The sequence below is a fragment of the Elephantulus edwardii genome, unplaced genomic scaffold (assembly GCF_000299155.1).
Source record: "Elephantulus edwardii isolate Elephantulus edwardi_28Jun2011 unplaced genomic scaffold, EleEdw1.0 scaffold00141, whole genome shotgun sequence".
Classification (NCBI taxonomy): Eukaryota; Metazoa; Chordata; class Mammalia; order Macroscelidea; family Macroscelididae; genus Elephantulus; species Elephantulus edwardii.
In genome coordinates, this window is record NW_006399891.1 from 2,132,091 (window position 1) to 2,157,389 (window position 25,299).

General features: G+C 39.8%; 1 protein-coding gene across 1 annotated transcript in view; it reads right to left on the reverse strand.

Annotated features, from left to right (window-relative positions):
• Positions 1-25,299, reverse strand: part of GDA (guanine deaminase) — a 108,829-nt gene that overhangs the window by 4,467 nt on the left and 79,063 nt on the right. The window contains exons 6-11 of the mRNA XM_006894384.1: positions 25,167-25,194; positions 23,223-23,330; positions 20,021-20,128; positions 14,832-14,929; positions 12,359-12,426; positions 2,530-2,676 (exon numbers count right to left, since the gene is read on the reverse strand). Coding sequence (XP_006894446.1) covers positions 2,530-2,676; positions 12,359-12,426; positions 14,832-14,929; positions 20,021-20,128; positions 23,223-23,330; positions 25,167-25,194 — 557 coding nt within the window. The remainder of the gene's footprint in view (positions 1-2,529; positions 2,677-12,358; positions 12,427-14,831; positions 14,930-20,020; positions 20,129-23,222; positions 23,331-25,166; positions 25,195-25,299) is intronic.

Below are 25,299 nucleotides of genomic sequence, written 5' to 3' on the forward strand. Positions count from 1 at the left end.
GTCATCACAGGAGACTAGAGCGAGGGCTACATGGTGGAGGGGACCTGGGGGAGGGTTTGTAAAACAATGAAAGAATCTTTTCTTTTACTTTTCCATAAAAAAAAAAAGAAGATCAAGGACTACAGCCTTCAATATGGATTACAACTCAATATCAAGTAGACAAAATTCCTTACCACTAGGCTAGTAAGCAGCATTAAGATGGAAAAAAACATCAATGTTGTCAACTCTTCTGTCTAACTGGGATCCACAGTCAACACTCCTGGCATCAGCAGTCAAAAATCAAAAGGCATGTTGCAATGAGAAAGTCAGCTGTCAAGGGATCTCTCCAAATTTTTGAGGAGCAATGATGTCTGTTTAAAGACTAAGGTATGCTGGATACATGCCTTGGTCTTTTCTATTACTTGCTATGCATTTGGATGTTGGATAATGAATAAGGATGACAGAAGAAGAATAAATGCCTTTGAGTTTTGGTGTTGAAGAGAAGTACTGACTATTCCATGGACTAGCAAAAAACCAGATAGAGGTGTTTTGGAGATTATGCCAGAATGGTCCTTGATGAAGTCTCATCTCATAATTTGGACATGTTGTTAAGAGGGGCTCTTCCTTGGAAAGGCACATCATTCTTGGAACAGTGAAGGGTCAAGAAAAGAGAAGACTCTCAACAAGTTGGTTTGACACATAATTGGACAGGAGTCAGTCTGTTGTTCATAGGGTCACTATATGTCTTATTGGATTCAACAGCACATAATAAATAACACAACTTTCCCAATACTCCAACTACCTTTTCTTGTTCTTTTTTTTAGTCTATGTAATAGCTAACAAGATCTATTTTCCTGTTTGTGAGATGAATCTCGAACAAATTAAAAACAATTATCCTTCTGCACAGTCACCAATGCATGCATATCCCTCACAAATTCCTTAGTTCAAATCTTTTGCATAGAAAAAAATTCTCTCATGGTTCAAAGTGAAAACATTTCCCAAATCCAGAGAGCAGTTTTTAAAGTGGCCCGATTTCTCTGTAATGTTAAAGATTTTCTGATCCCCAGAGAAGAATGACTTTCTGAAATGGACCTGAGGTCAACAACAATTGACCGTCTCCATCTCATAGCTAGAATTCATGTTCTGGATATTGTACATCAGGTAAAAATATCTCTTATTTTTATGATGTAGCTTCAGAAAATAGGATGCTTTGCTATCTGGTCAATAAGGGTATTGGGTTCAGAGATCCTTAGAGCCTCTGCACTGAATAAGGTGTGTGTGTGCAGGTAACAAGCAGAAGCATAGTTCAAAGGAAGATCAATTAGAGTGCAGTTTTGTTTATTGAGATTTTATATAAGTAGTTTGTTTTAATATATCACTATCAGATTACAGATGTGAAAAACACTGCATTACATATTCCTGCAATGCAAACCTGAGATTACACTTCTGTGCATGACTATCCAGACATCTGTATGGAGCACACGCTTAGAGATCCTACTTATTCACTGAACATTATTTAAAGGGCTACTCTTTTATTCTCTGGAGTGCTGCTGGCCTGATGGTAAGGCATGCAGTTCAAGTCCACCAGTCCTGCTCTGGAGAAAGATGGACAATCTCCTTCCATGCTATTAAATTACCTTTGAAAATTTATTGGAGGGTGAGCTATGGGCTGGTTCCGACTCGATGGTACAACAACAATAACTTTTATTCCCAGGGGGAAGTGTGTTATTTTTAAATTTTTATTTTTAACAAAAAGACGCTCATAGCAAGGCAGAAGTGCCAAAATAATCTGAAATGTTAAAAGCAGTTATGTGACTGCTATTAAGTATGTGGGGTGACTTCTATTAATTATGTGGGGTGGGAATGAGTTTAACAGAGCTAATCACAGGGACTTTTCCTTCTGATTTCATTGTTGCCCTTGACAAAGAAGCATGGCAATCAGAACTTTCTTGTGACTATATGCAACATAAAATTGTTGTGTCTTAAGTAAGTCCAATATATTTGATAAGATCTAGGTGATTTTGGTAATACAAACTAACTGAGTCATTTATCTTAGACCCTGAAGCGTTCAGACAAGGACAATGATCATTTAAAACACTTGGGCCATTGCTTTCAGTAACCTGGCAAACAATCCAAATGCAGACTGTGGCAAACTGTTAAGTAAATTGAATGCATTTCAGGAAATGCAGTTTGACTGCCTTTTGGGGCAAATGTTGACTCTGTGAAGGTGTTTTATGCACAAGCAGATTTTCTTGACTCAGTGGAAAGATTTATTTTCAAGAACTTTACATGTGACCACTGAAATGATTAATGTCATGATTGTGTAATAAACGTTTATTCTGCCTTCTGTGAGCAACAGCGAACTCACTGAAAGAATGATGCCTCCGCTGCCTGCCTGAACAGGGACCTGACTTGCTATATTTTGGATATCTGAGATGCAATTGGACTACAGGGCACACGCGGCTATCACTGCGCATGCGCACATCCGGTGTCCACAGCCCAATGGCCTGGTTGGAGCTGAGGGATGACAGGGCAAGGAAGTATCATTACCTTGGCTTCCTCCGAGAGTGGCGAGTCTGAACACTTCTTTCAGGGTGAGGCTTTTCTCATTTACCTTGCTAATGAAAAGGATATTGGACATCATCACGGCTCTTCTGATTGCATCAAGCATGGAAGATGAATAACCACCGGCAACATCTACCGTAAACAAAGCCAAGAACAGTAGCATTATGAGGATAAGCAGAATATAAAATATACAGGGGTGACTGAGCGTTATTGTCAGTGTCTGATAATCTTTGATATACTTACAGAAAATATATTATCCCTAAACTGAGATTAGCCACAGCCCAACATTTGAAGGAATTAAAAACCAGCAATTAGTTGCCAACCTATACTTACATTGGTTTCCCAGGACTTTGGCAACAAATGACAACAAGCTTGAGAGCCTAAAACAAGTAAAAAGGGTTTTCTCCACAATTCTCGAGACTAATCAAATATGAAGGGGTCAGCAGGACTACATGCTACCCAAAAGCTCTAGAGGACAGCCTCTCGTGGCCTCTTCCAGCTTCTGGTGGCTCCTGGTGGTCCTTGATTTGTGGTGGTGTTACTCCAGTCATGGCGCAATCTTTACTGGTCACCGTGTGTCTCTCCTTTTATGTCTCTTGTCAGGACACTGGATTTATAGTTTTCTTTGCTTCAGAATGATTGCATCTCAAGGTTCTTACTGAACCATAGCTGACTCTCCTGTAGGTTTATAGAAGCAGTTAATTGTATTGGAGAAGACTGCCCACCTTTCTCTTGCAGAGCAGCTCATAGATTGAAACTACTTGCCTTTGGGTTGGCAGAGCAACTCTTCACCCACTAGGCCACGCGAGCTCCCTTCACATCCATATGAATGAACTTTATATTCTAAGTAAGGTTGCATTCTGAAGTTCTCGACATTTTTCTTTTAGACTTTTTTTTTTTTAAGTTATCATTTCATACTGGTTTCAACAGACTTTTAAGGGTCACAGATCAACACACTGTATTTCCAAAATGGTCAAATAACATTAAGAGAATAAGTGCTTCACTCTGAATATTCCCTAGTAGATTTTTCATGGAAATTGTTCAAATAAAACTGAATACTTATCAAGATAATTGAGATAGCATAATATGTGACTTAAAATAATCTCATTGTTATATATACCAAAAACTTGTCCTAACTTTATTCTACTTTAGACAAGAACTTATAGAAATTAAAAAGTAAAACCTCTTTATGGTAATTTTTCAGGAAGCACTTTTAGAATGAACTTTTATAGTCTGAAAAATTAGTGTAATATATGAGTAATGATGATGTTAATAGTTTTTTATGTTGGTTGGTCTCTCAAAAGAATTAAATTGAAATACTATTTTTGATGAGAATATCATTGAAGTCTTTAAATGAGTTTGTACAAATATGTCAAGTAAGTTATCATGCTTTATTAGAAGAAAATTACATGAATAACTAATGAAATAGACTTTCTATTACAAAAGATTCTTCTGTCATTCCTAGACAGACATTTATAATTGTTAGTGCCTATATATATTGCAAAGATCAAAAGCATTAGCCTATTAAGTAGTAATTCTAAGTTGCAGTTGAATTTTATTATGTTCAATTATCTTGAATGTCCTTAGATAAACTTGTATGGCCTTTAAAAAATTAAACTTTCGTTTAACAAGACCACTATTATGAGAGGATTAGCCAGTTCTACAAAAAGTTTTGGAACCTCTACTTAAGTTTAGGGAGCTCTGATGGCCTAGTGATAAGAAGCTGTGCTGTAATCTCAAAGGTATACAGTTCAAATCCACTAGCTGCTCCAAAGGTGAAGGATGGGTAATCTCTTTACATGTGATTTGCTAGGAAAACTCACTGAAGGTAAGTTATGGGTCAGTTCTGACTCAATAACTTGAGTTTACATTAACTACAGTATAGTTGTTTTTGTTGTTATTGTTATGCACCCTTGAGTCCTCTGCAACTCATAGTGACCCTATGTACAATAGCTCTGAACTCTGCCCTAAACTGAGCCAGTCTCACTGACTCCAACACACCTAATTCCATCACCCCAGTTATCATATCAATTCATCTCATCTGGAGTCTTCCTCTCCTGCACTGTCCCTCCACCCTTCCAAGCATATCTTTCTCTAAGGACTGGCCCCTCCTGGCTTCATGCCCAAAGTATGTGAGACAAAGCTTCAAAATTCTTGCCTCTAAGGAGAGACTTGGTTTCATCCTCTCCAAGACAGACTGATTTGTTCTCCTGGTGGCCCATGGTATGTTCAAGACTCTTCTTGGGCACCACAACCCAAAGGAATCTGATTCTTCCTTTGTCATCCTTAGTCATTGTCCAGCTCTCTGAAGCATATCATGTAATTGTGAAGACGATGGCCTGGATCAGACATACCTTAGTCTTCAGATTGGTGTCACTGTTCCGGAGCACTCTGGAGAGGTCCCTGACAGCAGACTTTCCCAGTGCAATTCGACTTTTGATTTCCTGACTGCTGGTGCCAAGAGTATTGATTGAGTTGTTCTTAGCTTTAGTCAAATGGTGATTGATTGCATGCACAACAGAACAAAGTACTGTTTGGTTCTATGTCAACTGTATGACTGGTTTCAGATCACACTGTCCATAAGTCTCTCACTGGTTGATTTTTGGAAGTAGATAGGCCCTTCTTCCTAGTCTGTCAGCCTGGAAGCTCGACAAAAACTTGTTCACCATCATGTGGTGGTGTTGTTAGGTCCCACTGAGTCACACAGGACTCATAGCAATCCTATCAACATATCTGATCCCTGTCCTATCCTGCACCATCCTTTTCATTCCCAACACACTTGGGTCCATTGCTACAGTTACTATACCAGCCCATCTCACTGAGGGTCATCTTCTCCTAGGCTGACCCTCCGCCTTACCAAGCATGATGTCTATCTCCAAGGAATGGCATCTTCTAACAACATGCCCAAAATATGTGAGAAGAGACTTCTTCATTCTTGACTCCAAGGAGCACTCTCGTTGCACTTTCTCCAAGACATAACTCTTTGTTCTTTTGGCAGGTCATAAAATATTTCATATTCTTTCCCAATAATACAACTCAAAGGCATTGCTATCTTGATGCATCCAGCTCTCAAATGCGTAGGAGGTGACTGGAAAAAACATGGTTTGAATTAAGTGCATCTTAGTCTTTAAACTGACATCATTTTTCTTCAGTAATTTGGAGAAATCTCTTACAATAGACTTTCTCAATGTTATACATCTCCTGATCTACTGACTGCTGGCATCAAGGGTATTGATTATAGATCCCGTAAGATTAAATCGGTGACAATATTAATCTTTTATCTATCTGTCATGATGCTTCAACAAACAGATGCTGCCCTGGATGCACTCATCAACTTGTGTCAAAAAATTTTAAGGACAACCACATGGCCAACTGACTGGAAGAGATCTATATTTGTTCCCATTACAAAGAAAGGTGACTCGACAGAGTGTAGAATTATCAAACAATATCGTTGATATTACATGCAAGCAAGATTCTGCTGAAAATTATCCAAAAATGACTGCAACAGCACATCAACAGAGAACTGCTAGATGTGCAGGCTGTATTTAGAAGAGGTTGTGATACTAGGGATATTAGAGCTAATGTTAGATGGATCTTGGCTGAAAGCTGAGAGTACAAGAGGAATGTCTACCTGTGTTTCATTGACTATGCAAAAGCATTTGACTGTGTGGAACACAACAAACTGTGGCTGACTCTGAGAAGAATGGGAATTCCAGAACATGTGATTGTGCTTATGCTAAACCTATACTTGGACCAGGAGGCAGTCTTCACAACAAAGCAAAGAAACACTGCATGGTTCAAAATCTGGAAGGGTGTGCGTCAAGGATGTATCTTAACTCCATACCTTTTCAATCAATATGCAGAACAGATCTTCTGGGGAGCTGTGGGCTCTATGTGGAAGAGTGTGGCATCAGGATTGGAGAAAAGTCATCAACAATCTGCATTATGCAGATAACAAACACAACCCTTGCTTGCTGAAACTGAGGAGGACCTGATGCACTTGCTACAGAAAGTCAAGAACTGCAACCTTCTGTATGGATTAAAGTTCAACACAAGAAAATACAGATTCTCACCACTAGGCCACTTGGTGATACTTGATAAATGCTGAAGAGACTTAGATTGTTAACTGCTTTAGTTTGCTTGGCTCCACAATCAGCACTCTTGTTACCAGCAGCCAGGAAATGAAAAGACAAATTGCAGTGGAAAAGTCTGCTGTCAAGGACCTCTCCAGAGTACTGAAGAACAATGATGTCAGCCTGGAGATTAAGGCATGCTTGTTCTAGGCCACAATCTTGGCAATCACTTGCTATGTGTCAGAAGGCTGGACAATGACTAAGGATGATAGAAGGAGAATATATGCCTTTGAGCTGTGATGCTGGAGAAGAGTATTGAATATACCATGGACTGCTAGAAGAACAAACAGGTCTGTCCTAGAGAGGGTGAGACCAGGCTGCTCCTTGGAGGCAAGGATTCTGAAGCTTTGTCTGACATACTTTGGGAATGTTGCAAGGAGGGACCAGTCCTTGGAGAGGGACATCATGCTTGGAAGGGTGGAGGGACAGCACAACAGAGAAAGACCCTCAATGTAATGGATTGATTTAGTGACTGGGGTAATGAGAGGAGATGTGTCAGAGATGATAAGGTTGGCACAGGATAGAGCAGACTTCAGGGCTATTATACATAGATAGGGTCGCTATGAGTCACAAGTGACTTGATGGACAGAACACAACAACAATCATGATGCTGCCTATTAGCCCACTAGTGAAAATTTTTGTTGTCTTGTTATTGAGATATAATCTGTATTGAAGACTGAATTCTTTGATATTCTGCATCAAATGTTTCAAGTTCTCCTCATTTTCAGCAAGCAAGATTATGTCATTTGCATAATGCAGGCTGTTAATGAATCTTCCTACTATCTTGATGCCACATTTTTCTTCCTAAGAGTTCAGCTTCTCAAATTATTTGCTCAGCATGCGAATAGGTATGGAGAAAGGATACATCCCCAATGAACACCTTTCTTAATTTGAAACCATGCCATTTTCCCTTGCCCTATTCATACAACAGCTTCTTGGTCTAGGTATAGGTTTTGTATAATTAAGTGTTCTAGTATTTCCATTCTCCTCAATATTAGGTGCAGGGTTCTTAATGATTTACACAATCAAAGGGTTCTGAGGCTTTGTCTGACATACTTTGGGCATGTTACAAGGAGGGATTGGTCCTTGGAGAAGGAAATCATGCTTAGAAGGACGAAGGTATGGGAAAAGAGAGGGAGCTCCTCGATGAGATGGATTGATACAGTGACAGGGTAATGAGCATAGATAGGTGTGTCAGAGACAGTAAATTTGGCACAGGATAGAGCAGGTTTCAGGGCTTTTGAACATAGGGTCTCTATGAGTCACAAGCAACTTGACGTCACATAACAACTAAGTGTTCTAGTATTCCCATTCTTTTCAATATTAGCTGTAGTTTGTTATGATCCACACAATCCAATGCCCTTGCATAATCAATAAAACACAGATAAGATATTCTTCTGGTATTTTCTGCTTTCAGCCAACATCCATCATATCTCTGGGACCATGGCCTCCTCTAAACCCAGGCTGAATTCTGGCAGTTCTCTGTGTACTGTTCTAGCTGGTTTTGGATGATCCTCAGCAATATTTTGCCTTCATGTGATGGTGTTATTGTTACATAAGTTCCACATTATGTTGTATCATCTTTCTTTGGAACAAAAACAAACATGGATCTCTTCCAGGCAGCCGTCCTCCAAATTTGCTGGCATAAACTGGTGAGCACGTGCAGGGCTGCATCTGTTAGTTGAAACATGTCAGTTGGTATCCCACAGATTCCTGGCGCCGTATTTTTTTGCCAATGCCTTCAGTAAAGCTTGAACTTTTCCCTTCATCACGATGGGCTCTTTATCATATGCTACTTCCTGAAATATTTCAGTGTTGACTGGTTCTTTTTGGTACAGTGACTCTGTGTATGCTCTCTGCCTTTTGTTGATGCTTCCTAGATCACCCGAGGTTCTTCCCATTGTATCTGTCAGTATTGCCACTTCAGCATCATAACAACATACAATCCTCCAATAATGGTTGGGTGTGCATCAGAGAAAAAGTAAACTTAAGCATTTCACATGGAAGGTAAGAAATCCATCACTGACATTCCCCCCCCACCCCCTTTACTTTAAAGCGTTCCTTTAAGACAGAGAAACTAATTCCTTGCCTTAACATTAAAAAAAAGGCAAATTGAGTGAATTCTGATGCACAGTGACGTTGTAGGGCAAAGCAGAGCAGCCTCATATGCCGTGCTTCAAAAGTTCTTTTTTTATAAGGGCGTCTGCCTTATATTTCTCACTCAGAACAGCTCATAGGCTCAAACCATTGACATTTCAAGTAGCAGCCAAGCATTTAATCACTGCACTACCAGGGCTCCTCCCCAACTGAATCAATGTTGTTATTAGATGCTGTGTTGTCACCTGCAACTCATAGCAATCCCATGAAGAACATATCTGAACGTTTCACTGTCTTGCATCATCCTCTCCATCCCCAATATGCTCAAGCCCCTTGTTACACTGTACTTGTTCCTGTAGTCAACGATTCACACAACCTCAAGAATTCACGGATTACATTAAAACTTATTTTAAATGCACAAAGGATTAAATTATTATTATTATTATTATTATTATTATTATTATTAGTGTGTGTGTGTGTGTGTGTGTGTGTGTGTGTGTACTGTCAAATCGGTTCTGACTGGTAAAGGAAGAGATTGCCCCTCCTTCTCCAGCAGAGCATTTGGTGGATTTGAACCACGCACCTCTGGGACTGCAATGCAGCTTCTTGCCACTAGGGCCACCAGAGCTCCCTACACTAAAACTTTTTTTTTTTACATTAAAACTTTTTAAGAATTCCTCAGGTTGATATAAAATTGGAAAGATCACTTTTGTGTACTTCTTTAAAAATACTAAACCTTGGAAATTTTTTAAAATACTTAAAAGTTGGAAAAACAAGTCAAAATATTAATAAATTGTAGATATGATTGGACATCATTTATTATTGTGTATCTTAATGACTAACTATTTGGTATGAAAAATATCACTGGGACAGACTTCAGCTACTGAAAGGATGAAAGGCTTCTTTGTGAGCCTGAGTCTTTGTGCCCCTGCATCCATGATTCTTTAATTTTGTTGTTGTTAATTTTTCTTTCAGTCCCCCCCCACCCCAAGCAATAAAGGCAGGTTCACAGCGGATGCGTAGGCATTTGGGGCTGACTCACACATCTGAAGTAAGCAGCATTGCACACACCCAGGAAGAAACACTAAAAATGCACTGTGAAAAGAAGGAGGCATCACTACTTCATCGGCCACCCTCCCTGTCCTTCAGCCCGGTAAACATGCAGACTGCCTGGATGTGGAAATCAAGGAGTCTCATTTTACTAAACACCACTTAAAAGCAAAGCATGTTCTCAACAGACTTTTCAAAGTTGGCACAGATTGAATTTGTGCTTTCTGGGGCAAGGTCACATAATTTTAATTTTCTTTGGAGGCAAGGTTTGTGTTCACACTGCTCTTGAAAAAGAAAAAAACATGCAGCTGCTAACCATGGAAATGTAAGCAGAGGGACAAAACGAAAGGTGGGTAGACAAATCAAGGACTTTTAAAAACTAACTTTGAAGTATTTTAAGGGGAAGTTAATAATTTCAGTTTGCTTAGTTCCAGAATCAACAACCTTGGTATCAGCAGTCAGGAAATCAAAAGACAAATTGCATTAGGAAAATCTGCTGTCAGGATCTCTCCAGAGTGCTGAAAAACAACGATGTCAGTCTAGAGACTAAACTGTGCCTGATCCAGGCTATGGTCTTTGCAGTTACTTGCTATGCATCAGAGTTGGACGATGACTAAGAATAGAAGAATTGATACCTTTGTGTGATGGTGCTGGAGAAGAGTACTGAACATATCATGGACATTCAAAAGAACAAACAGATCTGTTCTGGAGAGGATGAAACCAGGTTGCTCTTTGGAGGCAAGGGTGGTGAGGCTCCCCCTCACATACTCTGGGCATGTTGCTTGGAAGGATGGAGGGTCAACACAGAAAGGAAAACCCTGGATAAGCTGGACTGACACAGTAACTGGGGTAATGGGAGCAGGTATGTCAGAAAGATTGGCTCAGGATACAGTGGAGTTCAGAGCTATTGTGCATATGGTCACTATGAGCCACAATGGCACATAACAACAACATCTTTTACAGACCAATATCTGGAAAGCAAATGGGTATATGGCTTTCAGGTTAGAAAACAAAACCTGCTGCCATCATCTGGACTCAGACTCATGTATGTCAGTGTAGAACAGTGTTCCATGTATGTCAGTGTAGAACAGTGACATAATGGGCAATTGTTCAAAGAAGCACCAGGCCTTTCTTCTGTGGTCCTTCTGGGTAGGGTTCAAACTGCTGGGCCACTTGCACTGCCCAGAAACTCCTCTAATGCACAGCCATGTTTATTGCTGCGTTATTCACAAGAGCAAAGAGATGGGAGTAACCCAACTGTCCATCAATACATGAATGGATAGAAAAACTATGGTACATTCACACAATAAATATTATGCAACACTGAAAAACAATTAACTTATAAAAAAATGACAAAAAATGGAGGAAACTGGAATACATTATGCTTAGTGATATATCTTAGTCACAAAAGGACAAACACTGCATAACACTGCTGCTATAAAATAGGATAGACAAGGGGGAGTAGGAAGAGAATGGGAAGAGTGGATAGATAATCAACACTGCAATAGAACAGATGATGGGAAGAACTGTCCAAAAGGAATATATGATTAGGCATTATGTAAGGGATTATATATTAGGCATTATTGTATGGCAACAATCTGAAACAAGTGATGCATTAAAGGGTAGGGTGGGGAATGGGAAGGAGGGAAGACATTTTCAATAATGAAAAATAATTATTTAAAAAATATCAAATATGTACACCCATGTTTATTGCTGTATTGTTCACAATAGCAAAGATTTGGAAATAACCCAAGTGCCCATCAAGAAATGAATGGATAGAGAAACTGTGGTATAGTCACACAATGAAATATTATGCAGCACTGAAAAACAAGAAACTCATGAAACATTATAGAACTGGGAGACCCTGGAGGACATTATGCTGAGTGAAATACCTCAGTCACAAAAGGACAAATACTGCATAATGTCACTGTTATAAAAGAGGACTGACATGAGGGTTGGGGGAAACTAAAAAAAGAGAGGACGATAATGTACATGACATTGAAACAGACGAGGAAGAGAACTGTATAAAAGGAATACATGATTAGTTATTAATGACATGACAAGAGTCCAAAATAAGAGCTGCGTAGTAACATGGCCAGTGAGGGCAGGGCTGTATAGCAATGAAAGAACTATTTTTAAAAAAAGCGAACTTTGGGTGATGAAGGGCAGGGAGGAAAATGTGCAACAATGAATGAATGGAAATCCAAGTTCCTTATAAACTTTCATTAAAATATCAATAAAAATATAAAAAAGAATAATTATGGCAATAAATAAACAAACTAATGAAAAACAACAAAAATATCGAACAAAAAAGTCTCCTCCAGTCCGTTTTGTTCATCCAAGTTTCTCCTTTGACAAATGTTACATTACTGTTTCCAACTTCATCAAGTTATTTTATTATCTCAGGGTATTGCAATGAATAACAAAGCTGATTTCCTTTAACACAAAATAATTTTACCCCCAAATTAATCACATTAGGAAGTCACACACTTACTTGACCCCATTGCTAAAGCTCTACATGGTGAACTACTAACCTGTGCCCAGTCCTATCTTCACGTTGTGTTTCTGCACCTCCACCACATTTAAAAAGCCACTGCACAGCCTGGAAAAAGAGGAGATGTCAGAAGAAAGAAAGCCACGTAGTTCCAGGCACAGAGCCCGCGTCACTGACACTGTGTTTCCCATCTCGTCAGCTCTAATGCCAACATAAACACGTTAGTCAAATTGTGCCATTTAAGTCAAGTCCTCTAGTTAAAAAAGAACGGCAAATACGATGGATACTTTGGCGGCATCCTATTTGAACCTCTCAGTGGGCAGAGAGTAGCAAGAGGCAGAAGAAAAGCCATGAATCATGAGTAAGGGGGGGAAAAATAGAGCAATTAAACCTTGAAATTAGTGGAAAACCCTTATTAATCATTTGTGTGTGTTCATATATACACAAACCTCAAACTCATTACTGTCAAGGTAATTATGGTCAGAGCTGACCGTCCATTGGTTTCTGAAGCTGTCAATCATATGGGAGGTGATGATGGCTCATTCCCTTCCCCTTGACAACCCTTCTCCCTGTGTGATGTTGTTGTTGTGTGCCAACGAGAACCAACTCACAGCTGACCCTCCAATCACCCAGGAGGAAAGTGCCCATCTTTCTCCTGGGGAGCAGCTGATGAATTCAAATCACATATCTTTGTATTAGCAGCTCAATTCTTTACCACTTGGCCCCCCACATGTTAAGAAGAAGCAGTTATAAAGTATTGCTATCTCGCTCTCCTTGAAGTGATTTGTCACACTATCTGACTGTGGTTGTTGTTAGGTGTCGTGCTCTCGAGTATGACTCACTGCAACTCTGCCCAGATCCTGTGCCATCCTCATCATCTCTGCCACAAGAGAGCCCTCTGCTACATTCATGCTGTCAATCCATCTCTTGAGAGTCAAGTTGCAAAGCTGGGTCCTGTTATAATTTAGAAGATGTGCATTTCACTAAAGGGACATTAAATCCTTCCAGTTCTTGGTAACTAGACCCTAATTATGGTCACTAAGCTGTAGTCCAGCAAGACTCCTTGTCATATGTCTGAAACCTTTGTATCTGAAATGGCAGTGTTTCTGGAGACTTGGAAAATATTGTTAAAAAAAATACATTGCCAAGGTCTTTCCCATACTGCCATTGACATATGCTTTTCCATTTATAAAGTCCCTAGATTTCCAGCCTGCAGTACCTTCAGTCCTTTGACTGGGGCTCTCTGGCTGCTAGGACCAGCTCTGTCCTTTCTTTGGGAAGGTTGGGAAATTGCTGAAAGAAATGAGTGCCTTCAACCCCAGCCTTCCTCCAATGACTGATGAGTGTTTGGGCATAACTGGCCTGTCTGTTTCCAGCCCTGGGCAGGGTAACTTTGAGGTTTGTTTTGTATATTGCTCAGAGAGTTTTTCAGAAGGTCGGCAGTGGTGACTTACTTGCAGTTTCACTCTTTCCTTTCCCTTGTCAGCCCTCAAATGTGCTTCCTGGTATCCCAGATAAACTTCTTGCATGTCCATATATTCACCGCTCACATTTTTGCAACAACAAAAAATGTGAAACACTAAAATTGAGACGATGCCAATAAACCTTTTGATTTATTTCATGATTGATCTACCAACACTGGAAATTATAGATGTTTTCTCTAACCAAACGCTAGAGCACAGATTGGAAGTATGGAAATTAGCATCTGTGGATCAGCATCATGGGGTCCATGAATCAACCCTAAATTAGATGCAAAATTTCTATAGCTATGGAGATTTTCTGAAGACGCAAACCAGAACTTTCATCTGATTCCCTTAATACATCTATAACTCTTTATAAGGATTAAGTGTTAGCAGTAAGTCTTTGTATTCTGGGAATTACAACAGGGCAGTGTTCCTTCTGCCCTCCTTTGTGAACTGGTGTGAACAGATCCAGCAGCGTGACATGGGTGCAGGACCCCGGTTTCGAGTGGCACTGTACCCGAAGGAGAAGTCAGTATCCTCACTGGCTGGAATGTACAGCACTTGGTCTTCAGCTGTGAATTCTGAATGCTTTTGATTTTGAACCCTTTCTGTTATATCTCCTACTGTCTTGTGTTGCTCAAATTTGGAAATTTAGGAGACATGGTGTCCTGCAAAGGTAAACTCTGATAAGCTGCACTTTTTAAAGAGCTCTGATGGCTGAGTGGATAGGAGTTGCTCTACCAACACAAAGGCACGTGGTTTGAATCCACCAGCTGCTCCTCGGGAGAAAGATGTGATTTTGAAAACCTCCCATTTGATTACTGTGATTGCAGCCTCTGGAAACCTGCTGAAGATTCAGCTATGAGTCAGTTCTGGCTCGGCAGTACAAAACAGCAACTCTTCTCTACCACAGCCCATCAGTATATCTACTTCCATTTCAATTTCACTTAAACTGCAGAACAGAGATCCTGGAGGAAACAACTGAGACAGTAAAGTTATTTGCTAGTGCACAACCCAAATTTCCAGAATCCACCAATGACCACTACTTACGATAAGTTAGAATTAGGACAATGTGCGATGGAGGCTCCTCGTTCACTGAACACGTCAAGTTCTTCTCCAGAAAGATAGCAGCCGTGCGCCATCACTGTCTGGAGAGAAGCACCCAGGTTAGTGCTCACTTCTGGCCAGGGATTAGCAGCACAGATGGACGCTGTGACGGGGCTAGCACCGTAACAACACTGAGGACCGTCTGTGTGCATCAAATCACTCTCTACAGGTCACAGCTCACAAGAGGCTTGTAAACATGCTTTACTATCAAAGTCTCAGCAAATTCAGAACTCTTCACTTTTTAAAAAAATCTCTACCATTTTATGTCTTAAAAGAAAAAAGTCTGTAGTACAGGTTAATTAGCCAGCTTGCTAATGCTACAATTCTATCATCTGCACTTTAGAAAACAGCCAAGTTAACTTTCTTTTTTATTCTACATAGTGAGCTGCTGGCAAACCGGCATTGTTTCTATTATAAAACAAAAGTTTGGGGGGGGTGTGAAAAATCCAGAACACCCTTTCACTTCTCAAAATGTTTTGATACAGGTCTTAACAAATATAACCAAATGACCTTGACCTTACCTATGTTAACATTTTCATAAAAATGAATATATAGAGTTTAATTCAGATGGTAAAACTGACCTAGAAAGCAAGCACTGAACATGTCTGATTTTTTTTGGGGGGGGGGGCCTTGGTAATGTTCATGGACTTAACAGAATATATTCATTTCTTTCAAGATTGCTTTTCTCTCAATACAAAATCTGTGTCTAAGCAGCTTTCTTAAGTTCAGGCTTACTGGAGTCATAGAGACTAGTGAAAGCCCTCCATCAAAAATTGGAGAAAAATGGATGCATTTGAGATGTTGTGTTGAATAACAGTACTGAATACCTCATGGCCTGCCAAAAGAACAGATGTGTCTTGGAGAAGATGCAGCCAGAGTGCTCCTTGAAGGCAATGATGCTAAAGCTTCGTCGCAGATACTTTGGACATGTTGTTAGGAAAAGTTATTCCTTGGAGAGGGACATCATGCTTAGAAAGGAAGAGGGTTTGCGAAAGAGAGGAAGACCGCCAAGGAGAGGATGGATCGACACAGTATCAAGTAAACCAGAGATTGTGAGGTTGGTACAGGACAGAACAGGATTCAGGTCTGTTGTTCCTAGGGTCAGTATGAGTTGTACTTGACTTGATGGACCTAACAGGAACAACAAATGTGAAATCCTTAGAGTAGGCCTCCCAGTCACCTTTTGAACCTGTAACAAAACCAACCTGGTGGTTCAGCTTTCAGTCAGACATGCAGACAGGCCTGTAAGATGAACCACATATCAAAGAAGCACTCACTCCTTAGAATAACCACCCACAGAAGGTCAAAAGGGAAGCTTGCCCAAGAATAAAGCCCTAAAGGCAGGAAAGGGTAGGAAAGAAGGGTTAACAGAAATAAGAATTACAGGGCAGAAGTGAGAAAAGTACAATTGCATTGCGGATATTGAAATTAATTTTATAGAACCAAATGTGTATGAATGACTAAATAAAAAGCCAGTATATTGGGTAAACATTCTTCCAAATCACAATACAAAAAGAAAAGAAATAACCACTTTCTCCTTTGGGAGGCATGGTTCACTGACCACAGAACTATTTTTTAAATAAAATATTCACAATTTACTTGCAATGATAATTAACACGCAAACTGAAAGTTAATTTATTAATCATATGGAAATAAATGCAAAGGACAGTGAACATTATTATGTAGTATTTACATGATTTATTCAGAGCATTAACCTTTCAAGTCAGAAATTTTCCATTCACATAGTCACTGAAAACTAATTTGCTGTCCTACTGACACTCTCCTTAGAGTTTGTGTGTTTACTATGAGGCCAAGGCCAAAAGGTGTGCTGTGGTAATAAGGTATCTTTCTCTATTCATTTTCATTTTAATTATCTTAAATTGCTTCATTATCAAAATGATACATGCTCATTAAAAATAATAATAAAGCTTGGTGGGAATAATAATAATAATAATAATAATAATATCTCAAATACTAAAATATAAAAGCAAAAAGTTGTCCTTCACAAATACTGCATAATGCCACTGTTATAAAATAGGACTTACATGGGGGTTGGGGAGAAACTAAGAAAAGAGGGGATAAATAATATACACTGCATTGAAACAGATAAGGGAGACAACTGTACAAAAGGAATATATGATTAGGTATTATTTGCATGACAAGAGTCCAGAATAAGAGCTGCATAATAAAGTAGACTCAGGCAGGGTGGGGTGGAGGGGGATTGTATAACAATGAAATAATTTTTTTTTCTTTTCAAGGAGAAAAATGAACTATAGAGGAGGGGTGGACAGGGAGGAAAATGTGCAACAATTAATGAATGGGAAAAAACCAAAAAGTTGTCCTTCCAACTTTCTCTCTCAGAAACCAGTTGCTATGTGTCTCATAGAGCATTTTTCTAAGGAGATACACAGGCACAGAGACACACAGGCACAGAGACACATGTATGTTGACCTCTAGTGTGTAAGTATTCCTTCTTGTAATCCTGTATATCTTTTGTGAATGTTGGATAAAATTCCAAATTATGCTGTTGTTGCCTTTAGGTTGATTTCAAAGTGAGGCAAGCCATTTGGCAGAATAGTAAGTAGCGGCACCGCCAATGTGAAGGTACACAGTTCAAATCCATCAGCTGCTCCAGGGAAGAAAGATGGGCAAGCTCCTCTTTCTGAAAACCCCATGGAAAGTCAGCTATGGTTTGTTCTGACGTGAAGGTACATAACACTAACCACAAACTAAAATATCACTAGTTTTTTTTTAAAAAATAGGTTTGAAGTCGTGATATTTTGTTTCTAACAGCCATTGTGTGGAAGAAAGAGAGCAGAATACTTCTTTAAGATACATGGTGGTTCATCAGATCCTCGTGGTTGACAGGCCCCAGCTCCCAACTGGAAACAAATGAGGATGCTTCAACGATTTAGATCCTCCCAGAAGAGCTGTGGGTGAGCATTAACATTACTGGTAAGCATATTCATTTTCTCCTGGCCATAAGAGCCTACTATTGTTCCTAAAAGCCTTCTGAGGTCCCAACTCTTCTCACTATTTCTTAGTTGTTGTAATTGACGGAAAACCTCATAAGCAGTTCCTTACTTCACCTCTGCCTTGCATGTGGACTTCCGAGCTGTAAAACAACCCAGTGGTAGATGGAATTTGGTCCAGGACGTAAGAACAATAAATGACGTAGTTGAGCCTCTACATCTTGTGGTTCCTAACCTTTATACTATAGTAGACAAAGTGCTAGTCAACAGGCCTTTTATTTTAACTTGATTTTATTGTAACTTGATTTGTGCCACTGTTAGAACCTCTACTTGGAATATTATTGCTTTTAATTTTTGACTCATGTAGTTTTAACTTGTTAGTTAAATTTGTGTCTTCTAGGCTGCAACAGTTCCATGATGCATCTTCAAGGATATGAACATGTACGGCTAAGCACAATTGATAACAGTGCATCTAAATTCCAAAATCAATCTCCATAGAAGTCTATGTGTTTCCCACTGCCAAAGGGGCCCTTTAGAGTAGTGAGAGAAGATCTTTACCCTGAAACCTACAGCATCCCTTTTCAGCAGGAAGTAGCTAAGAGAATATGCTGTCCCCTTTTCCTTATGAATCAGGGTGAAGTCTCTCTCAGGGAGGAGTGATAGGGAATGGCAAAGGACACACTGACAAAGGAGATTAATCAGATCTGGCTTTGACAAGCACTGTGGCAATGGGACAATTAAAACAGACTTTCAAAGGGGAAAAAAAGAGGAATGAACTGGGGGGGGGGGTAGAGAAAATAGTGCAACAATGAATGGAAATGCAGAATCACTGTAAATGTTCATTAAAATTAATAACATTTAATAAAAATAAAAAAAAAGAAAAAAAAGATACATGGTGGTTGTTATGTACCATCAGGTTGTAACTGACTCCTAACCGACCCTCCAGCAAGCTTTCAGAGGCACTAAATCACAAAGGAAGAAATTGCCCATTCTTCTCCCACAGAGTAGTTGATGGATTTAAAGTGTCCCTTTGATTGGCAGCATAACTCCTTACCACTAAGCCTGGAAATCCCATAGGACAGTTTTACCATGTCTTATAGATCCTCTATGTTGTTGTTGTTAAGTGTCATCGAGTCATAGACAACTCATAGTGACCCTGTGAAAGACCTGAGCACTTGTACAATTCACTTTTCCAAGTTCATAGAGTTTGGGGAGGCAAGCTATTTTGGAAGTGGATGCCACTCCTGCTTCCAAGCCTGTTTTAATCTGGGAGCTCCACCAAACACTGTCCACCACGGGTAACCATTATCACATTTGACATGTTAGTGTCACAATGTTTAGCATCACAGCAACCACAAGTTACCTCTGTACAGCAAATGGTCAGGCCAGTGCTATACCACTTAGAAGAATTTTTGACCAAAAGCAATTAAAACTAGGCCTAAGGGCCGCAGATTAAAATCATCCACCTTTGGCTTGGTAGCATAACTTTCTATCCACTAGGCCAACAGAGCTCTCTCTATGTTGTTGTTGTTGTTAAGTGCCAACGAGTCGTAGACAACTCATAGCAACCATATGAGAAGGCCTCTATGAGTAGGGAATATTTCATTTCATTTTATTTTAGGAACAATATACATATTCTTTTTGCAGAATAAATTTCTAGAAATGCTCCTGCTGATTCAAAGGAATGCACATAGAAATTCTAATGTATTAGGTTTTCACTGGAAACACAATGAAATAATGCTTTTAAAAATTGTAACAGATACTACTAAAATGTTCTTAGACCAAAATCTATCCCAAATTTCAGCAAAGCCTTTAGGTTTCTTTGTTGTTGATTGTCTTCGAGTGGAGCACAACTCATAGTGACCCTGTGGACAAAATGCCTGATGCCTTTCTACAACTATCGTCATTTATCAAAGTTCATAGTTTCCAGAGGCATGTTGTTTAGGAAGTGGATACAACTCCTGCTTTCAACAGAGTTCTTTAAAGAGATGAAAATATAAGAATATAGTGTGTGTTTCTACATTGTTGTTGCTTGTTTATTACATTAGCCTGGACTTTTCATTCAAACATGCATCCTTCACAAAATCTGAAGATGACTTCTAGGATTAAAGATTTAAAGAAATCAATTTTATATAAATTATGTCATAACAGAAAATTTACCTTATTTGTCAGAAGATTGTTTTTATCATACACCTCGGTATAGTTCTTATAAGCAGGGTATAAACTTTTCACAGCTTCAATTTCATCAGGATTTTCACTTATATGACTCTGTAAGAAAACATGACATTTCCAAGTTCTTTTTAAAATAATATACCATTAGAATTTATAGTGCCTAATGAAACAACCTATGATCAAGAGGCAATGGTGATGAAAGAGGAAGTTTAAGTTTCTCTGAAAGAACTGGCAAAAACCAAGGCCTCAGGAATTGATGGAATACCAGCTGACATATTTCAGTTAAAAAGATGTTAGCTTGAATGCACTCACCAGACTATGCCAAGAAATCTGGAGGATAATTATGTGGCCAATTCACTGGAAGAGATCCATATTTATTCCCATTATAAAAAAGGTGACCCAACAGAGTGTGGAAATTATTGAACATTATCATGAATATCACACGCAAGCAAGATTCTGCTGAAGATCATCCAAAAATGACTGAAATAGCACATTAGCAGAGAACTGCTGCTAGCTTAGGAACTACCAGATGTGCAAGCTGGGTTTAGAAGAGGCTGTGGCACAAGGGACATCACAGCCAACATTAGATGGATTTTAGTCAAAAGCAGAGTGTACCAGAGGAATGCCTATCTGTGTTTCATTGATTATGAAACTGTGCTGCCAATGAAAAGGTATATAGTTCAAACCCACCATCTGTTCCATAGGAGAAAGACAGGCAGCCAACTCCTGTGCAGTTTACTGCCTTTAAAAACCTGAGGGAGGGTCATCCTTGGGATGATTCTGACTCAACGGCACACAACAATTCCACTATGAACACTATACCCTAAAGAAACCAGAGCTGTGATTCAAACTGATGCATGCACACCCATGTCTATTCCATCGTCATTCACAATAACAAAGAGATGGGAATAATCAAGTGTCTATCAACAAATGAATGGACAGAGAAACGCCGGTACATTCACATAATTGAGTATTACATGGCCTTGAAAAACAATGAAGAGCCTGTTAATCACTACACAACATGAATGAGTCTAGAGGACACTGTGCCGAGTGAAATAATTCAGTAACAAAAAGACAAAAATTGTCTATAAGTTTTATATTACGGAAGACGTGGAATGGTAGAAAATGAATACATAGATACTAAATGCTACTGGAATAGATGAAGGGGAGTCCAGTGTAAAAGAGATGATCAGATATTGACTGACTGTAAAAAAAACAAAAACAAAACTAAACTAAGGAAAGGTTTCCACACAGAAACAATCATGGAAAGTTGACAGGAATGGGAAGAGTGAGAGAGTCAGGCAGAGACTAGTGGATAGATGGGTAGAATAAAAATCAAGGTACAAGCAAGTTTTGATGAGACAGTGTGACAACTGCCATGGATCAATTGCAAGGTTCTAAAACAATTCATATGAATGATTAAATAAAAACCAATTAAAAAAGTTAGAAGACACTCCACTATGAGTATAAAGAGATCGCTGGTAGCCTAGTGGTAAAGAGTTGTGTTGCCAACTCAAAGGCAGGTGGTTTGAATCCATCAGCCCCTCTGTGGAATAAAGAAGAGCAATCTTCTATATTGCAATTTACAGCAGCTGCTAACCTACCAGAGTCAGTTCCAACTTGACAGCATCCCATAAATGTCATAATTGGTGTGTGTGTGTGTGTGGGGGGGTGTTGGGGGTGTCTCAAAACAAATTCTACCAATAACACCTTCCTAAATTCCAACATACACCCAGAACAAGTAAAACACTCCATGATGAGACTATTTGAGGTACCCTGTCTCTTCTGTGTGGATCATTTAAAATATCCTTGAGAAAATTCTAGATCATTCAGAGAATACACAATCATCAGAAGAAGAGAGACCCAGCATGCCTCATGCCATTGTAACAAATCTGATACACACACACACACACCTCTCCAGCAAGGAGTTATCGACTGTGTTGTGTGTTCTTTTTGTAGGTATTTTATTAAGATTTCATGTAATTTTCTTTTTCTTTTTTAAGTAATGTAAGCATTCTGTAGAGCTCTGGTGGCTTAGAGGTAAGCAGTTGTACTTCCAACCCAAAGGTTCATGGTTTGAATCCACCAGCTACTCCATGGGAGAAATATGAACTATTTCTTCCTATGCCTCATAAAACCCATTGAAGGGTTAGCTACAAATCAGTTCTGACTTGCTTAATGGTTCCTAAAACAGCAGTAAGCATTTTGTTTCCAAAAGCAGAAAATTCATCACCACTTTGAATTTTTTTCTCCAAGAAAGTAATAGGTAGGGTAGTTAGACTCAGTAATTTGTATCTCACAGATCACAGACGTGGGTTCGTGGACAGAAAGATGATCTAGTGGCCTGGAGACCTAGAGGACAGGGGATTGTGCTGTCAAGCAAGGGGGGAGCAGTTTGAATTTATAGATCCTGTAAACCAAGTGGAGGGTCAACTATTTGTCAGGTGGGCCTCAACAACAATGTCGACTGCCTGAGTGAAGGTGGCGTGCCTTGAAAACCACAAGTCAACATGAAACGGTGAAGAATCATTGCATTGCCTTTCGCCACGTTCCCCACAGCTCTTGGACTTTCTTATAAGATAATCAAATAACTCTTAAAAGGAAACATTTTAGTACAGTATGTAATTAAGCTTGGATGGGGGCAGGGCGCTCTCAATTTTAACCCAGCTGTAAGCTTTAAAAAGTGCTTTATTCTTAAACTGCAACAACTTAATGACAAAGTAAGATATACTTTTTGTTCCTGATTTATATTAAGAAACGTGGAACAAAGGGGCTTTTAAGTGCATTTTCCCCCCTTAAGGTGGAAATTAGGTTATTTTTTGCTTTACAAATAATAGCTGGCTTCTCCAAAAATGAAGGTGTAGAACAAGAAAAGAAAGTATCAAATAAAGAGGAGAGAAATGTTTTAAATATATTTTACAGAGAATAAGTCAACTCTCTTGTCAATGGTCTTGCTTAGTTACTTGTAAAGATGCCTTTACCTCTCAAGAGATAATCATAGGAGAGAGAAAGAGTCATGTAAATGAAGCTCTAAAGTTCCTATTGTCAAAATTCAAGAACTGAATGGGTGTTATCTTGTCAGAGCTGTCCTGGGCCTTCAAAACTAGACTCTGGGGTGACTTCGAAGTTAGTTTCAGGATTTGTGTCCTTCAGGTCAGAAGAGAGGTGCCAACAGACGAAAAACACCCACCTGAATGTGTAAATTGTTGGTCTTGGCGATGTTGCCCAGTTCCCCCATCAAAGCCTCAGAGCAGGAAAGGGAAAAACGTGGTGTCACGATGGGCTTCACCCTCAAGTACTGGAAATAATAGAGAATGATTGGTAAGAAAACTGGATGTCGTGAGTTCACACAAAAGGCATGCCATACAAAGAGATGATGCCAGGGCTCCATTTGGTGGGAGGGGCAGTAGAAATGCTAGTCAGGATTCATGCTCAGCTTATGAAAATGGCTCTTGATGGAAAGGAAAAAAATGATAACAAAAGATACCAAATCCATTGCCATGGAGTCAGCAGGCTTGTTCATGTACAAGTATATATTCCTTAGCATGAAGTTCAATGGAAAAAGGGTCCACTGTATATGAAAGGCATTCCCTTCCCTCACACCCACAGTAAGGCTCACTAAATACCTACATCATCTACACTAGGAACATTTAAAATTGGGAAGCAGGAAATGTTTTGAAAGAGAGTGTTAGGGATACTAAAAATGTAAGCCTGTTCTCTTTTCTACACCTTGGCTAGAGGGCTCTGGTTGGCCTAGTGGTTAAGGGTTTTTGCTGCTAACCCAGAGACAGGCAGTTTGAATCCACTGGCTCCTCCAAGGGAGAAAGATGAACAATCTCCTTCCATGTGAGTTACAGTCTCTGAAAAATCCACTGGGGGCAGGGGTTGGGGGCAGCTGTGAGTCATTTGTTACTCAATAGCAATGAGCTGATACCTTGACTGACTGGTACCTCCTGAGGTCAGGGGTCAGAATCATCAGAGTGGTGAGGATAAGGAGCTGTAAAGTTCCACCTAGGTCTCCCAAGGACAGGCTGAAATCCCAAAGGCCCCTTTGGTTTCCAACAGGACCTTCATAGGAAACCAAGGGAAGGGTCTAATGGACTATAAGAGACTCCTCAGTGGAGCCAAGTGGACCTTCTGGGGCTAGGAACAAAGCCAGCACTGTCTCCAAGAGACCCCAACCCTGGGGGACTGCAAAGATGGCTGCTAGACTGAGTGCATGTGACCCTGTTATTGCCACATGTACATGGGCTGAGGCAGCTGGTGGCTAACGCCTAATAGCTTTGAAGTCCTACCGGGACTTCAGATGAGACAGAGAAGAGTAAGTGACCAGGGCCAATTCTGACATAATTAACCAGTGGTCCTATAGCTCCTAGTTTCCTCCAAGCTTCTCTTTGCCTGTGAAGTTTTCCTTCCCTCCCAGAAATTTGTCCTATGAAATTAAAAGGACAGGATGTGGGGGAGAAGGGCCACCAAAGAGAAAGCTGCCTTGAGACAGAGACCCTAACTCGGGCTGTGACTAGATGTATATCCGTTAGCTCAACCAAGAATTTAGCAGCCTGCGCCAAATTGAATCAGCTGACTAAAATCTAGATCTCCCCTCTGCATGCAAGCAAAAGGATTTGGAGCCAACAAAAATGCTGAAAAAAAAGCAAACTTCGTGTTTGCACATAGATGAACAATACCTGTTTAATTGTGGTTTTGTTATGCCAGCTAAGTCAGCACCAACTCCTAGTGACCTTGTGTGTGATCAAGAAACTCTGCCTGGGCTCGGACATCAGACATCACCACAACTGTTGATGCAATTGAGTGCATGATTGGGAGGATTAGGTCAATCCATCCCCCAGAGGGCATCCCACGTTGTTAATGATTCCCTCTTTTGTTTCATTAAGCCAACCAAAACCAGCCTTCTTCATTTCAAAATTGTGTTTACAACAAAGCCCAAAGGCTTGGCTATACAGCAGTCTTCACTGAAAGGCAAAAATGGCCTGACCTCACGAAGCTGAGTTGATGAGACCTCTGTAAAAACAGCTCCAGGTACCAGGCAGCTACTTCTTTGCCAACCAAATGAGTAAGGAATTCTACAACTAATGCAAAAGGAACCCAAAGGGAAGCAGCTAGCAAGTTTACTTACGTTCCTTTGAAGCATTTCTGACACAAATCTGAAAGAAAGCAGCAGACGATAAGTTAGATAATCTAGACATTTTCAAATATATTTCAAAAGGGTGAAAACGCAATTCTTACATGTCCTAATTTCCATGGAAACG